This window comes from Ascaphus truei, chromosome 4 (genome assembly GCF_040206685.1).
Source record: "Ascaphus truei isolate aAscTru1 chromosome 4, aAscTru1.hap1, whole genome shotgun sequence".
NCBI classification, from domain to species: Eukaryota; Metazoa; Chordata; class Amphibia; order Anura; family Ascaphidae; genus Ascaphus; species Ascaphus truei.
In genome coordinates, this window is record NC_134486.1 from 35702847 (window position 1) to 35719877 (window position 17031).

At 46.8% G+C, this 17031-nt stretch overlaps 1 protein-coding gene across 4 annotated transcripts in view; it reads right to left on the reverse strand.

Annotated features, from left to right (window-relative positions):
- The window catches only part of MARK1 (microtubule affinity regulating kinase 1), a 127377-nt gene that overhangs the window by 11462 nt on the left and 98884 nt on the right, over window positions 1-17031 (reverse strand). For 3 of the 4 annotated variants that reach the window (XM_075595571.1, XM_075595573.1, XM_075595574.1), the window contains 6 exons: window positions 14794-14913; window positions 10784-10883; window positions 6370-6482; window positions 5743-5896; window positions 4692-4885; window positions 3149-3249 (listed from right to left, as the gene is read on the reverse strand). In XM_075595571.1, coding sequence (XP_075451686.1) covers window positions 3149-3249; window positions 4692-4885; window positions 5743-5896; window positions 6370-6482; window positions 10784-10883; window positions 14794-14913 — 782 coding nt within the window. Of the gene's footprint in view, window positions 1-3148; window positions 3250-4691; window positions 4886-5742; window positions 5897-6369; window positions 6483-10783; window positions 10884-14793; window positions 14914-17031 lie in introns of those variants that run through there. The other variant, XM_075595575.1, reaches the window with a different exon arrangement.

The following is a 17031-nucleotide window of genomic DNA, read 5'->3' on the forward strand; positions in this document are numbered from 1 at the left end:
CAACCGATTGCTTGGTTGTACCGTAGGTGGCATTTTCCGTTTTTAGAATAAGAATTTCAAATCTGAAAGGACAAGCTGCAAGCCCAGAAATGATTTTTATGAGACTTTGATATTCCCGTGAAAGCATTATTAATAATGCACACTAACCTTTACACGGCATCAAAGTATTTGTCATCACTTCATTCACTTTTATATTGGAAAATGTTAACTGTTTAATGGAACATTCCCAAGCTCCCTTCGACCATGAAATCAGAGTGTGCCAAAGGAAAGAGAATGATTATTTTACTGCTGCAGTACAGTACACAAACACACACTTTCTATTAAACATTTATATACCTCTGATAAAAGACCTACTCATATTACCTGTCCATTGGTCAGTTAATATTTCCAGGTGTAAAAACATTTAAAAAAACTGAATGAACTAGCTCTCACCCTGTCCAACACAATTCAGCTAGAGGTGCTGTGATCCTGCATCACGCCACAAGATGCATACAACTATACAAAAAACAAAACTGGACAAGCACTCAATACCTGTAATAATAATAATGAAGGACTTGTGTTTTGCTTTTGGTCTCACCAAGTTTCTTCATTAATGCATCAATAATATATCAGGGGCAAGGATACCATGTGACACCAGGGAGCCAATCGCGCAGCTAGGTTTCCTGAGACAGGAGATAGGTATTCGCGCGCTGGAAGAGGAGGAGTCAGTCGGAGCTGGGAGAGGATAGGGGTAAGAGGTGTGTGTGCAGGGGCTGTGACCCTCTGCACTAGGCCAGATTTCCCCCTAGGCCCCGACTCACGTTGATAGATTGTGGCTGCTACAGGGACAGGCCCTTAGGTAGGAACCCTGCCCCTTTAGCTATCTATAACTCAGGTATACAGCTGCTACGCTGCGCGATCCTGATACCAGTGGTCTGGGACCAGGCTACTGTGGCAGAATCAGAGACTATCATCACGGTGGGACACTCCAGCGGGATACCACCGCACGCGGAGGCGGACGCACCGTGGAGGACATCGCTGGATCGGCGGATCCCTATCTGGTTTCTTCTCGGAGCGCCCGGGTGCTGGAGCACCCAGCAGGTACCTTATAGAAAGTGCACCAACTATACTACACTCAAATTAGTGGGCCGCGCAGTCACACATAGTGGGTTTGAGTGTGGGACTGGGATTCTCAGGACACGGTGTGGGTTACACGGTGGTGGGATACAGCCGTGCGAGGTGCGTGGGTAGTTGTACATTTAGCCCTATAGAGTTATAGACGTTATAGAGTATAAGATATACCGTATTTTCCGGCGTATAAGACGACTTTTTAACCCTGAAAAATCTTCTCAAAAGTCGGGGGTCGTCTTATACGCCGGGTATCGTCTTATACGCCGGCAAAGTGCAAAGTGCGGGCAGACGCGGCTTCCTTGTTTATTTTTTCCGGCGTGCCGCGCGTCAGCCGGGCGCCGGTCACGTGCGCCAGGCCAGCGGTGCGCAAACTGGGGGGCGCAGCCTGTGCGGCGAAACCTGGGGGAAGAGCAGAGCAGTGGCAGGCAGAAGCTCTGTGCTGCTGCTGTTTCCCTGTGCTTGCAGAGGGGGCGGGGCGTCCCTCTACACACAGACACAAGCCCTCCTCTTCCTGTCTTTACTCCTCCAGTGTTCCGCAGCGTGGGGAGCCGAGCATGCAGTACAGTAGTACTTTCACGTGTGTGTGTGTGTGTGTGTGTGTGTATATATATATATATATATATAGTGATGTGTGTATATAGTGATGTGTGTGTGTGTGTGTGTATAGTGATGTGTGTGTATAATGATGTGTGTGTGTATAGTGATGTGTGTGTGTGTGTGTATGTATAGTGATGTGTGTGTGTGTGTATATATATATATGTATAGTGGTGTGTGTGTGTGTGTGTGTGTGTGTGTGTGTGTGTATCCCAAACTCTATATTTTAACTGGAAAAGTTGGGGGTCGTCTTATACGCCCAGTCGTCTTATACGCCGGAAAATACGGTATGTGTTCCAGTAAAGGCCTTTCTATTTTACATTGTGTGTGTTCATTGTTTGGGTCCTGTGAGGGGCTCCACCCACTTCGTTGGGATCCCCTCTCAGGTGGAGGCGCTGCACCAAGGTTGTAAGTATATCGCCCCAGGCTCTCCATGGCAGAGACTTAGGCCCCTGTGAGCCAACAGGCAAAGGGCAGCACCAGTAGCCATCTTGTTTAGCGGGAAACAGGGCTACACATGTAAAATACAATCAAAGTTTTGGGCACTCGAAAAGTTTTGCGGGTTTTTTTTATATGCGTTTTGGCACTTGACCCTAAAAAGGTTCGCTATCTCTGCCACTATTACTTTGTCACGTCTAGTACTGCTGCAAAGTGCTATGTACATGGATGGCGCTACACAAATAAAGATATATATATATATCATTTGCATGTCATTTCCCAGAATCCCTTGCTGCAGTGGAAGTGCTGTGTGCTGGGTGATAATGGGGAAAGGCGGGGTTGCAGACCTGCCTGGGACATGCAGATGCTCATACAGTTGTATTTACATACATATATATATATATATATATATATATACATATATACAGTGGTTGACAAATCACCAAAAAATCTACTCGCCACACAAAAAAATCTACTCGCCACATAGTACCAAACGTGTGCTGCTTGGGCCAATATTTACTCGCCCGGGGGTTAAATCCACTCGCCCGGGGCGAGCAAATGTATAGGTTTGTCGAACACTGCATATATACATACACACACACACACACACACACACACACACACACACACACACACACACACACACTGTAACCGCTGATCTTTAACGTACATTGTCACACCTTCAGCAATGTCATCCAAAAACATATACTATTAGTTTAAGGGTTAACCGCAACTCTCTAAGAAAGCCAATCACATGGATAAGTTGTTTACTCGGCGAGTCTCGCTACGTGTGACTGCTCCGATGAGTGTGAGCCACGGTCTCGCTACGTGTGACTGCTCCGATGAGTGTGAGCCATGGTCTCGCTACTGTGACTGCTCCGATGAGTGGGAGCCACGGTCTCGCTACGTGTGACTGCTCCGATGAGTGGGAGCCACGGTCTCGCTACGTGTGACTGCTCCGATGAGTGGGAGCCACGGTCTCGCTAATAGAACTATAAATGGTTACCTGCTGTCTTTCCCATTTTGCACAGCAGCGGGTTTATCAGTAGTGCGCTCACATACGTAAGTGTTCCTCCTGGTCATCCCGCTGCCAGGAAACAGGTTATTCTGAAAACAAACCAAGAAATGAAAGGGGGTTTTATTGTTATTTTTTTGTAAAGCTTAACACATTATTAGGTAGTGACATATTACTCATTATGGGATTGTTGTAGATCAGGGGGTGGCCAAACTCCAGTCCTCATGGAATATCCCTGCTTCATAGGTGGCTCAATCAGTGGCTCGGCCGTTGACTGCGTCACCTGTGCTGAAGCAGAGATATCCTGAAAACATGAACCATTGGTGGCCCCGTAAGGACTGGAGTTGGCCAACCCTGCTGTAGATAAAAAATAGCGCCCTCTCCCTGAATACCGAGCTGAAGGACGGGCTGCTCACTATTGGTAGTGACTGAATAATCCAGAGTGCTGGATGGGACATGGTGCAGCAAAAGAAGACTACTACTAAAAATAAAGGAGAAACGGGGGTTCAGGATTGGAACAGAAGTGCGCTGTTCTGCTCCGTGGGTGTCCGGCTCCCGAGATTCTCCCCGGTGAAGTCACTGGCATTACTTTCTGCCCTTTAAAGAGGATTTAGATGGGACACTTAATAGGAAGCCACAAACTATGTCGGCTTTATATTGGGGCGAGAATTGGAGTGACATGTAATCCTGGTAACTTCACTGCTAATTGTCTCAGAAAACAGGGGTCCCCCGTTCTGAAAATAGTGCAGTTCTAGTACTGTAAAAAAATAGGTGGGGGGGATGTGGGGGGAGAGAGGATATTAATATATTAATGTAGGGGGATTGCCACCTTCACCGTTTAAGTGCCAAAGGTCTCTCCAGAATTTGCTGTGATCACGTGACCGCTCTGTTGGAGCAGTTAGCCTGATCATCCCCTAGAAACCGAGCATTTGTGCCATGACATACCTGGTACGTCAATAGGCTTGTGCCATACCATAACGGCACTCGAAAGGTTAAAGCTGCAGTTCAGTCAATATCCTGCATGTGTGTTTTTTTTAATAAATCAGTTCTGTAGTAAGAAAAAATACTTTTAGCATTTTCTGTTTAAAAAACAACAACTTTGAAAGACCAATTTTCTTGTATTCTATTTTAACAACCATTTGCTAATGCACTGGCCCTTCATGTCCTGTCACAAGCCCTGGCACACCCCTTTGTCAACCCTGCCCTCCCTCTAGCACATGTCAGTGCAGGAGTGCTCATGAATATTCATGAGCTTCCACTGAGTGACAGAAGCAGAGGAAAAACATATCCCATATCTAAAGATTTCGCCAATCAATACATGGAGAACGAATTGACCGGCAGCTATACAGTTCTTTAGGTAATTAGAGATTGCCCACATGAAACTATTGAATTAAAAAAATAAGTAAAAAAAAAAAAAAAAGACTGAACTGCAGCTTTAAAGCATCTTGATATCGGAGAACCTACACATTGAATACTCTTTGAAAGAGCTCTGCATCATTTCATTACACTCCCGGGCACTCTCACTCTTACTTACACTTGGGGCGACTGTAGACTTCTTCCTCTCTGGTCCTGCCAGGGGGCTTGCTGCCACCTCCCCTTTGGAGCCCACTGTAGTGCTGCTGAGTTTACGGGACCCGTTTTTGTCCCAGTCCTCTTTCTGTTCACTTTCCACACTGTTCGCCTGGCCCCGTTTTGTATAGGACACAGCGGGGGGAATCGATGGCCCAGCTGTTAATTACAGAGAATAGTTTATCTACCGCCTCAAACACAAACAAACAAACTGCTCAGTTGGACCTATTTTGTCTCAAATGATTGCTGCAAATTAGTTTTCCCACCTTCTTTGAATTTGTATTCTACGTAGGTCATGGAGCACACAGGTCAGAGAGTGGCCAGTACAGAACCTTCATACTGATCTGAAGTAACCAGCCCTTCTGGTTCAGGTAATAGAAAGTCGGGTCATTGGGTAGAACCGCATGAAGCACAGTACAACATTCCTCCCCAGTGTCTTGCCTTATCTAAACCACCTGTAGTTGCATCAATTCTAGTTATTACACGCGTGGCAAGGGTATGTGTCGCACACACCACGAGAGTATTACAGTGATAGATAAGTGCATGTTAGAGCCACGCCCTCATGCATATATGTGGCCTATTCATTGATCCATGAAAATGAAAGATATCCAAGCAGGGCATACTCCCTGCACTATGCTGCTTTCCAGACCACTGTAATAAACTACAGCAGTGTCCTTCCTGATAGCAGGCGTTTCTTATTTAATGTTTGGAAGGAGTGTGGAGAGTTAATCAGAAGTAGCAATACCATCTTCCATCATTGTGCATCTCAACATGGCCGAAGTCCTGCTTTGTAAACCAAGCCTAGAGCTGCAGAAACATGTCCCCGTAAGCACCTTCAACTAAGTTCTTCCTCCTCTTCTCCCATTACCAAGCAATAGACTAATTGCTTTTGAGACGGTCACATGCATGTGTTGGGGAGCTTAGCACTGCCATTTGTAAATGGCCGAAGCAGAGCGTATCCTCTCAAACTGCACAAGGCAGCCAGAAGCTACAAGATGTTTAAGTGGAAGCCCCACCGTGGTCACTGAAGCGCCTCTGCTTCTGGTTTGCAGATGTGCTCCTCTGGACTTTCATGTGGGCAGGAGATGGGGCAGAGCTGTTGTTTAAATCACTGCTGGGCCGAGACCTTTGACACAGGTTACTGTTGGACAGAGACTCGCTTCCTTCAAACTGAGAGACAGGTGTGAAAAGAAAAATATGTCACGCATGAATAGCACCAGGGAAAACCAACAGGTGATCAGCTCTGGGCTTATTTTATTAGTTAAGGTAAGAAAATAAGTATTATCAATTTAAATCCAACAATTGTGAACTGTTGGGCAAAATACTTTTACTTTTTTTTTTTCTTTAGGCGAAATGCAGTTGAAATCATGAAGTTTGCATAACAGTTTCATACTTTTCAGAAACAATTAAAATTGTGAGTTTTTCCAGAAATAAATACAGTTCCATACCATCATAAATTCACATTTGCTGCATTGTAAAGCACTAACCCATGCAAGGTTGCATTAGCAGCCAAAGGGCGTCATCGTTCTGCGCCAAGTACATCAAGTGCTTTTAATGCCACTGTTAGCCACGCCGACAATATATTGCGGGCGATTACACATTTAGTTCTGCAAAAGGATGTCAGTAGGAAAATGAAATCTTACCTCCGGCGGCTTTTTACCAAGCAGTAAATAAGTGGCCATGACCTCATCGTATTTCTGATTAACCACAGATTCGTTAATTTCCTCTCTCGAAAATCCCATCGTGACCATGAGATCTAGGAAAGGCAAAAACACGGCTTTACAATGAGCCGATCCCAAGACAATGAATAGCAAATGCAGAAGAACAGGACAACGGCAGTATACATTGTAGAAGATGAAATGGTCAGTTTATTGGGAGTTTTATATTTGGATTGGTAAACTATTTCGTTGTTTGCATAACAAAAATGTAAGACGTATTTTCTGTATATTACATAAAAGGTGTGAAATATGCTTCGGTCTGGCTTAAAGTAATTGACTAAAATTAGGGTTGCCAGGTGGCTTCTCCAAAAACACTGGACACAATGGTGAAAGGGGCGACGTGCTCGAGACACACACACACACACAGCTCTCTTCGCTCCATGCTGTTTCCTCCTCTCCTTCGCCACACCCCATGACTCCGGACACGTCTTGATTGGCTGTTGCTGGGTAATGCAGCCAAATCAGGGTGGAGGAAGCTGCCCAGCCCCCTAACAACAGCCCTGCTCTCTCCCTGCTCGGGGAAATGCTGTGTCCCCCCCACCCCCCCAAGCCGGTCAGTTCACTATGTCCAGAGAGGTAATACCGGGTACATGTCCAGTATTAGCTCTCACTTTTACGGGACACAGTGTCCAAATACAGGACAGTCCGGTTCAATACTGGACATCTAGCAACCGGAACTAAAATGCACATTTCACAACCAAATGAGAGAAAAACAATTGAAATAAATAAATAAATATTTCCACAAACAAAAACATTTATTATCCAGAGAAATATAGGTTTGACTGAGGCAATATGTTGGACCTTGTGATGTATTATTTATTAAACATAGTTCCCATTTGTTTGGATATTAACTTGGCCGCACCCATAATAAAACTTTAAAAGGGTGTAGCAAATTAAGACCACAATATACAGAGGGGAAATCTTGTATCAAAGAGACGAGATAATACCAAGTGAACGCGAGTACAAATCAAAGACCAAGGGAGACCCAGGGACTTCCGGTGACATCTCGGATGTTATAAAACGTATTCATAAAGTCGAAAACTATAGAGAAAAGAAAGCGCAGACAGGGAGATAAATCGTGTGGTATATTGTGGTTTAGTTGTGGTTAGGTACATAATAAACGCACGCACAAAATAAATGTCTTTAGAACTAGTTTATTTGTACATTTATTATGAACCAACTAAACCACAGTATACTACAGCAGGGGAGCGCAATCTTTTTTCCCTGCGCACCCCCCCCCCCCCTTGCTGGCTGTTCCTCTCTCTGCGCGCCCCCCCCTCTTACCTCGGCTCCATCGTCTGGGCGTCATGAAGTCACGTCTCCAGAAGCCGGCAGAGCCACGGTAAGTGCAGTTTGCAGAGGCCTTCGCCGCTTCCCCGGCACTTATTTTAACTGCCTTCGGGAAGCGCGCGGGGCCTCTGTAAACCCCGCGGACCCACGCAGACAATCCCGCGCCCCCCAGTACTACACGATGATCTCTTTGTCTGAGCTTTGTTTCAGTTTCTCTATAGTTTTCAACGTTAAGGGGCAGATTCTATACGAGCCAAAAACTGCCCGCTCGTCTCCTCCTGCGCCTCTACAATTAGCCCCTTAGCTCAGAGGTGGGGGGCTCAACTCCAGTCCTCAAGCCCCCCCAACAGGTCAGGTTTTTAGGCTATCCCAGCTCCAGCTCAATCAGAGGCTCAGTCGAAGACTGACGCCACCTGTGTGGAAGCAGGGACTGATTGAGCCACCATCCCTGAAGCAGGGATATCCTGAAAACCTGAACTGGGTCGACCTGCATTGGGTCGCACGATTCCTACACCCGAAGGTCGCACGTTGCAGTCCCGCCCAGATTGAAATCGCCTGCGTCAGGCACCGCGTTGACGCGGCTTCCTATTCTCCTGTGTGAGGCAGGGTGGCGGTATATACCTTCACTGGTAATATCTCCGGCCCCAGGGGATCTCCACAACTGGAATTAACATGGTCCAGCCTCTAAATAACAGAGTTGGGCGGAAACTAAGAGTGGATCAGTGCTTTTTCTAGCACATTTAATTTAAAGCAACAGTTCCCCCTCCCCCACCCGGCCTCCCCCTGTTTTTTATTACCAGGATGGGGTTAGTAAGGGGGGCTCATTTTATAATTACTATATGGAGTTTAGCATTCGTCCCAAAAAAGGTGACGGAACCGAGTTCCTTGTTGGAAGAGAGCAGGAGAAGCCTATTACAGGAGTGACCTTCACATTCCTGCTGCTGCAAGAAGCTTAAGAGAGACATACTGTGTACAGAAAAGTTCAATGCACCACGACCTGTAGCGAGGACAGCATCATGTTTAATAAATCATGCGTGGAATCGATCAGTGCTCTTATTCAGAGCCCGTTCAGGGACACGGGGAGCAACCATCTGGCGTTGGGAATACAGCGCACAGACTCTTGCAGTAATCCGGGTTCATAATGTATGGGAGGGCCCTTGGTATACTCTGCCCCACTTTTTCATGTTGATCAAATACTTCAATCGGAACTAGGTTCCTTTTTCTGAAACGCTGATGCGAAAACATTACTTTCGTTGTGGCCGAAACCTGATCACTGCAGCTGCCGTCATAGCTCAGTTAGGCATGGACCCATCGTTCTACTCTGTGCTATTGCTCTTTTGCCTAATAAATATATATATATACAGTAAATATATATATATATATATATATATATATATATATATATACAGTGTATATATATATATATATATATATATATATATATATATATATATACACACATATATTTTTTATATATTTTTTTTCTATTTTGCTGAAAGCTCATTTTTATGCAAGATACGAATATGCTAACTAGTCAAAAAAAAACAAGAAAAGTTTCACACAGGACTGGTTAGGAAAATCACGGGGCCCGGTGCAAACTGAGTGCGAGTCCTCTTACGCTCCCCAGGGCCCTCCCTGTGAGGCGGTTGCAAGGTCTGTCACGAAATGTCAGACCGCTGGCACCCAAAAACTCACACCAACATCCCAACCTGATAGTGTCACCACCCAGGACCACTAGACGAAACCCACCCAAGAGCCACGTTCTTATATCTGGGGTACCTCCCACCCAATCCTGGTGACCACGGGCTCTGGCTGGGGGGGGTCACAAACTTAGTCTATACCCGTGATCGTCTCTGGGGGCAATGGGACTAACTCAGCGGGTCCCAGAAATCCCACAGCAAAGTTGAACAATCCCCGCGCACACACGAACAATCCTAGCCTAACCTCTTATACCTCGTGTGATTTCTGTGAGCCCTGGGACCCACCGCTCCCGCTCCACCGCTGGGGTCCCGGGGGAGAGCGCGGGGCCCAGTGCAGTCGCACCGATGGCGCGGCCATCAAGCCGGCCCGGCTTCTACGGTTTGCTAAATAAAAGATTTTGTACCTAACAAGCGGACGATATTCGTGACTTCTGATTTTATTGCAACACTGTAGTTGGAACAACTACAACTCTCACCAGCCCCGTGCAGCCATTTTGCAGACTGTGTGCTGCCCGTCACTATGCTTTTGCTTTGCTTGAGCTGGGACCTTGGTCGGATTATCAGAAGATGCTGCGATTGACACTAGTTCTTCCCACGGCTTATTTACTACATTATTTTGTGATCGCAACTTAAAAAATAAATGTAAAAAAAAATGCATTTTAGATGACTAGTATTCTGAGCCCTGTTTAGAAGAAAACATTGTTTATTTGTTATTGTGGTTTGAGTTTTGAGCACCACTTTATTATCATACAGTAGCTTCGGGGCCTTCTAAGGCCCGGGCCATAGAATGTGAGGCGATCCGAGCCGCGCTGACGCGGAGGCTCGCCTGCTGAAATCTGGGCGATTTCATGCCCATACAGGCGAGCCAGCGGGCGTGATCGGAGCCGGGGGGAGGTGGTTGGAGGCGGGGCAGTGACGTCGCTGGGCCAATCGCCCGCGACGCACTGACGTCGACGTCACGGCGCCGTGACGTTGACACTGCTGTGCTGTGATTGGAGGTTTTCAGCCGACAGCGCACTGAAAAGCAGCTTGGCGCTCGGCTGAAACCTCCAACTCGTCAGCACGCCTGCGGACGCTCGCGTGAGCCCCCTCTCAAGGCATCCTCATTGAGGATGCAGGGGCTCAGCGCGGAGCGTCCGCACGCCTCAGCACGGCCTGTCCATCTATGGACTTGGCCTTAGACAGATTTTAACCTGGGCACACTTGCTCATTCCTTAAAGGATATGGTGTGGGTTTGAGCCAACTATGACCTCCGATAATTCACAGGTAGAAAATCTTCATTGCCACCAAACCCTTTCTTCTTCTTGTAGAGCGAGGCAGCCCACTCGTTCTTACATACAGGCACCTACCTATTCTTTTGGCATCATTGAAATCTACTTCCGGCTCAGTGTATGGCTTTAACTCTTCATCTTCATAGCCAACATTCATCCACCGATCCTTCATGATTTGCTGGGGAATGCAATAAAGACCTTCAACATTTGCGTGTTCAGAACATTCAGTCACACACCATTGCAGGACACACTGGCCCAAGTTGACTAAGCAGTCTTCTGCCACAAGACACCTTCTGGCACTGGAAGACACATTACATCCCATTGACTTCGATATTCAATACTTTGTACAACTCTGTACTTCACCGTCTAGGATGTCTTCTACTAAGTAGGAAGTGAGATTACGACAAGTCAGTAGATCTGATCCCTTTATCATTTGCAAAGGCTTCTGGTAAGGTGCTACACAGTGGGGTGCTGTACAAAGCGAATATGGCCCTGGGTTCAACATATTTGCCCCTGGATTGGAAATGGGCTAAACGATGTGGTCATAAATAGAACATATTCAGATTGGGCTTGGGGTATAGATGGAATGCTTCACGGTTCAGGACTGTGGCTGCTTTAACTTATTAGAGCAGGGGTGATCAACTCCAGCCCTCAAGGGCCACCAACAGGCCAGGTATTGGGGATATGCCTGCTTCAGCACAGGTGGCTCAATCAGTGTCTCAGTCTTCGACCGAGACACTGATTGAGCCACCTGTGCTTAAGCAGGGATATCCTTAAAACCTGTCCTGTCGGTGGCCCTTGAGGACTGGGGTTGGCCACTCCAGGAGTAGAGAGAGAGAGAGAGAGGGCAAATGATGCATCTTTGACGAGGACCCATAACAGTGCAGGATGTCATTTCTCTGCAGGAGGACTTGAATAATAATATGCGTGTAGACAAGTAGAACCTGGTTTTACTATGTGAACCGTAGCGGATTTCCCATTAGGCCGAGTGGGCTATAGTGGCAAAAAAAAAATTGGCAGGAGGGGGGGGGGTTTGGGACGCCAATTTTGGGCTGAGAAAAAGTGCGTGCATGTGTGAGAAAGCCTCACGTTTTCGGAAGCGGCCCCCTCCTGTAGCGTCGCAGAAAATTACACTGTGGCGTCATGACATCAATACGCTAGGGCAGAGAGCCGCCCCAGGGCCTACAGACGCCTGAAACCGCACCTTTACATGTTTACGTTTGTACCGCAAATGTAAGTGTTTTATGTGCTTCGCTCTGGACCCGAAGCCGGTGAACCTGCGACCGCCGCGCTCTTCCTATTGTGTTTGGGAGCACGGTGCTTCCGCTGCGCAACTGCTAACTAAAACAAAACAAAGTCGCTCAAGAAATGAAATAAGCCGACAAGTAAAATTGCCAACTTTTTATAGCATGCAGCAGGAAACGGTCTCGCACCCAGGATTGTTCTTATTTTTATACCGTATCATTCTACATTCTTACCTAAGCTTATGAGTTTTAAAGCATCTTTTGATTTCTATAGCAGGCTTTGGCACACCTCTAGCAGTGCAGGATCTTTGCAACACTTTCCTGTTTGGGATCATTTGTTGCAAATGTTCCCAGCAGTTTGAGCTGCAGACTGTAACAATAGATAATGTTACCTTAGTAATATAAGGATACATTGTAGCTGCTGAGTTACACTGACTGAAGCAGCAGCCATTATGATAGTCACACAAGCATGGTTTTAACAGATTTATAACAGGAGCGCCAAACTATTGCCAGCTTAGATAAGAATGTAGAATGATACATTGCCACATGCTTTACATATACAAATAATATTTTTTTTTTTAAAGTTACCGGAAAAAATTATTTTTATATATTTTTTTTACCTGAACCTGAGGGGCTTCCCGGAGAAAACTAGTTGCCCCCCAACCCAGAGATATTTGTACAGCTTTTGTGTATGCTAACTCTGACAGAAAAAAAACTCAAATAGGACAGCAGACAACAAACTTGGCGGCCATTTTGTTTCCCCAGTTTGCTCGGTGGACAGCAGCGTCAATTGGGTTTCTTCTACAAATGATGGTCAAGCTGGCAGAGTTGCAGAAGGGAAGTGATAAAGATACTGGTCTTTGAAATGAGACAACCTGGATCAAAACCCACACGCCAGTGCTCCATGTCCTACATCAGGGGTTTCTCCACCAGGGTGTGCGGCAACCCTGATGTGCCGCGGCCCCAGTGGAAGAACTCTGTTGGCTGATCAGAGTGCATTCCCCGCGCTGCCTGGAGACGTAGAAGATGCGATCCGCCGTTCCCGGCAGCCCCCCGGCACAGAGAAGAGAAATTGGCCTCTATTTCCAGACAGCGCAGGACTCGCCCGCCGAGCAGCTGACAGGTTAAAGGTGCGTAGGCAAATGGGAGGACAGAGGGTAGGAGTGAGGGCTTCGTGTGGGGAGGGAGGTTAGTGCTTTTTGTGGGGTGTGGGGTGGAATGTGGTGTGAGTAAGAGAAGAAGATGGGGGAGGAGGGTCAACGTGGTATTTGATTAATAGAGAGTGTAAGTGTGCTGTATGAAGAGGGTTTACATGTTTAGTGTGTGTTGAGTAAAAGGGATGTGGAGTGTGTGAGAAGAAGGTCGGTAAGTGTCGGGTCTCTGCTCGTGAAAAGGAGAGAGCGTGCCTATGCGCGCGAGTAAGAAAGGGATGAGTGAGGCCTGAAGGGTAGGGGTGCCCCATCTCAACAAAGGTTGAGAACCACTGGCCTACACTATAGGGGTATGGTCTAATCACCTGATGTAGGGTGTGATTGCAGGAAAAGCTACCTTCTAACTGCAGAGCCTCATTGTGAAACGCGCTGGGGAAGGGGCTGAGAGATTTGCCTATTCTGCCACTAGGGAGGAACAGTCCTGCACTGTTACTCAAAGCAATATTTGCCCAATGCGGCATAAGGCTGCGGTCCCAGTGCACGCGCGCATAGGGGGCAGGGAGGGGGCGGCGGCGCGTGCACAGCGGTCCGGGGAGGGAGAGGTTGCGACGGAAGGGGGCGTGTCGGGGGGTTTGGCAGGGCGTGGCCATGACCTCACCCGGCTGGTAAGCCCTCATTGGCTGAACAGCCGGCGGGGGCGTGGCCACGGCTCCGTCGCAAGTTCCACACACAATTTTTTTGTGTGTGTGGAATCTTGCAGTACAGCGCGGCTGCTGAATGTGCGCCGACGCATGTACTCGGCCCTGAGTGACTGGGGGGCCGGTGCTGGCCAATTGGCTCCCAGAAGGGCCAATATCTTGCATATCCTCCAACGGCACATATTTTAGCACTATTACAGGACCTGTTTTGGGGTCCAGTACCTAATGTGGACCAGATGTACAGATGTATCTACTCAAAACCTTTAGCTAACTGGAACAACAGGGACATTTACTACATGTAAAAGAAAAAGTAGCTCTGATGAGAAAAGCTTTTACATGTATGTATGTAAGTCTTTATTTATATAGTACCATTCATGTACATAGCGCTTCACAGCAGTAATACACGTGAGAATCATATAAATACCAAATAATACACATAACAGGAAGAAGCGCTTTCAGACATAAAAGTTACATTTAGGAAGAGGAGTCCCTGCCCCGAAGAGGTTGCAATCTAATTGTGGGGTATTACATGTATTTGTTTACATATGCACGATAGGAGCAGTGATATAACACACAGATCATGTTAAAACTCTACCAAGGGAGGTGTTCCCTTTCTTAGAAGCTCTTGAATCCCTCGCTGATTGAGGAACTAAGGCAGGGTTGGCCAAGTCCTGTCCTCAAGGGGCGCCAACTGGTCAGCTTTTCAGGAAATCCCTGCTTCAGCACAGGTGGCTCAATCGAAGACTGAGCCACCTGTGCTGAAGCAGGGATATCCTGAAAAGCTGACCAGTTTTTGACCCTTGAGGACTGGAGTTGCGCCCCCCCCCCCACCCCCTGAACTAAGGCATACGTATTTTTACATGTTATTGGTTAAATGGTTTGGGGGGGTTCGCCAGCCCATGACACCGAACACCTGCTAAACAATGTCAAGATGGCCTCCGTCCGGATCCCCGTATGCAGCAAACAGCGTGAGAAAGGAAAAGCAGACCACTTACTTCCAAGCTGCCTCGTTTTATTGGGTTCAACACAAGCAGCTTTTTTAGTAGGTTTTCACAGTCTGTGGACATATAGAAAGGAATACGGTACTTTCCGCGTAAAACTCGCTCCCGTAATTCCTTCACAAAAAGCAAAACAGGACGTGTTACTGCGCTAGTGCCACCGACGCGTCGCGCAGTCATATATCACATATTACGGACTAAAAAAAGGCTTTAAGCATACATTGCGGTTAACCATTTACGTGCCAGAGGGGTCTGCAGCGTAATCGTGTCACTGGCCCATTTAGCAGCAAAAGGGTCAAAACATTAAAAAAATACTAATAAAAACTTTAACACGACAAACAATAAAGCAGCAATTTCCGTCCCCAAAAAGAGAGCATTAAAATAACATTTCCCTCACTTTTTTTTTTTTTTTCTGCATTCGAACTGTTTTTGAGGTTATCTCAGCCGTGTGCTTAATGTGCGGATAACATTGGCCGTTCTAATATTCCGGGGAGGGTAAGTTAAGATAGGCGGCATCCAATGAATGCCAATATAGCAAAATAATGTATTTATCCCCCCCCCCCAGCAATACAGGAGGTATATATATGTGTATATATATATATAGGGTTGTGTGCTGTTGTCTTGTTTTTTGTATATACAGTGTGTGGGTATATTTATATCCACACACTGTATATACAAAAAACAAGACAACAGCACACAACCCTAGTGCATTACCAAAATGGGGGATTTATTAATAGATAAAAAAATAAATATATATATATTTTTTATTATTATTATTTTTTTTAAATAATAATGATAATTATTATTATAATTATTACAGTATTGAAGCAGGGGGTCTCCATAGCTCAACTGTGTTCATTTCAGGGAAACTGTGTGCCTAACATATAGGCGGCGTTGAAATGTCACGCAGGCCAATAGAAAGCTGTGATGTCATCCGGTGCGGCTTCCTATTGGCCCTCGAGACAGACAATTAAACTGAAAAGAGATATGTATCTCTGGGAGCAGGGGGTTCCTGGAGCGGAAATTAACACAGTTCAGCTCCAAAGACCCCCTGCTGCAATCCTGTAATTAAAACAAATTAAACCCGTATTGCTGCTTTAAAGGAATATTTAGATTGCTGCATATTTAAATTAATTGAAGTTTCCCCAATAAAACCATAAAATAAAATTAAAACAGATCTCAATCCTTTGCCATCGCTATGATCGCACAGTGAAGCCGCCTTTCCCGTGCTGGAGAACACACTAGCTCCAATAAAATGTTGGGACTAGTATAATCCCTTACAAGAAGAAGACTGCTTCCCCGCTTACTGAGCAGGGGTATAAGAGAGAAAGCCACAGCCCGAAGATGGCTGGAGGTGAAACAGAAATATTAAGCAAAACTCTCGAACAGCGGTGCGCAAACTTTGAGCTGCGGCCCCCTTCCTGGGAGCTGCAGCGTTTACGCCCTCCCCCCCTCCAATGGCTCGGTGTCAAATGACATCGTGGATCATGTGACCCCACCGCGCCATTTGCCGCGCGTTGCTAGTGGAGACGGGTGACGTCACATGACCGTCGCCGAACACCCGGCTGGCAGCAGGTAAGTGAGTTACAGAGGCCTCACGCCTAATTGAAATGCCGTGGGGAAAAGCGCGGGGCCTCTGTAACTGCCGCCCCCCCCCCTAGAAATTCTCCCGCCCCCTCCCTGCGTGCCCCCCGCCCCCCGCAGTTTGTGCACCGCTGCTCTAGAACACAACATGATAATCGAGGCAAAAAATAACTATACATTGTAACATGTTGCTGAATGGATGAGTCAGGAAGGGGATAGGAAAAAAAAGTTGCTGTTTGGCGGTCACAGCCTTCAGTGAATAGATGAACCAAGCGCAATTAATTAATTGCGCTTGGTTCATCTATTCACTGAAGGCTGTGACCGCCAAACAGCAACTTTTTTTTCTATATCAACAAACCGGCAGGAGCACGCCGATACAACGTGGCATTGGAGCACGCCGATACAACGTGGCATTGGAGCACGCCGATACAACGTGGCATTGGAGCACGCCGATACAACGTGGCATTGGAGCACGCCGATACAACGTGGCATTGGAGCACGCCGATACAACGTGGCATTGGAGCACGCCGATACAACGTGGCATTGGAGCACGCCGATACAACGTGGCATTGGAGCACGCCGATACAACGTGGCATTGGAGCACGCCGATACAACGTGGCATTGGAGCACGCCGATACAACGTGGCATTGG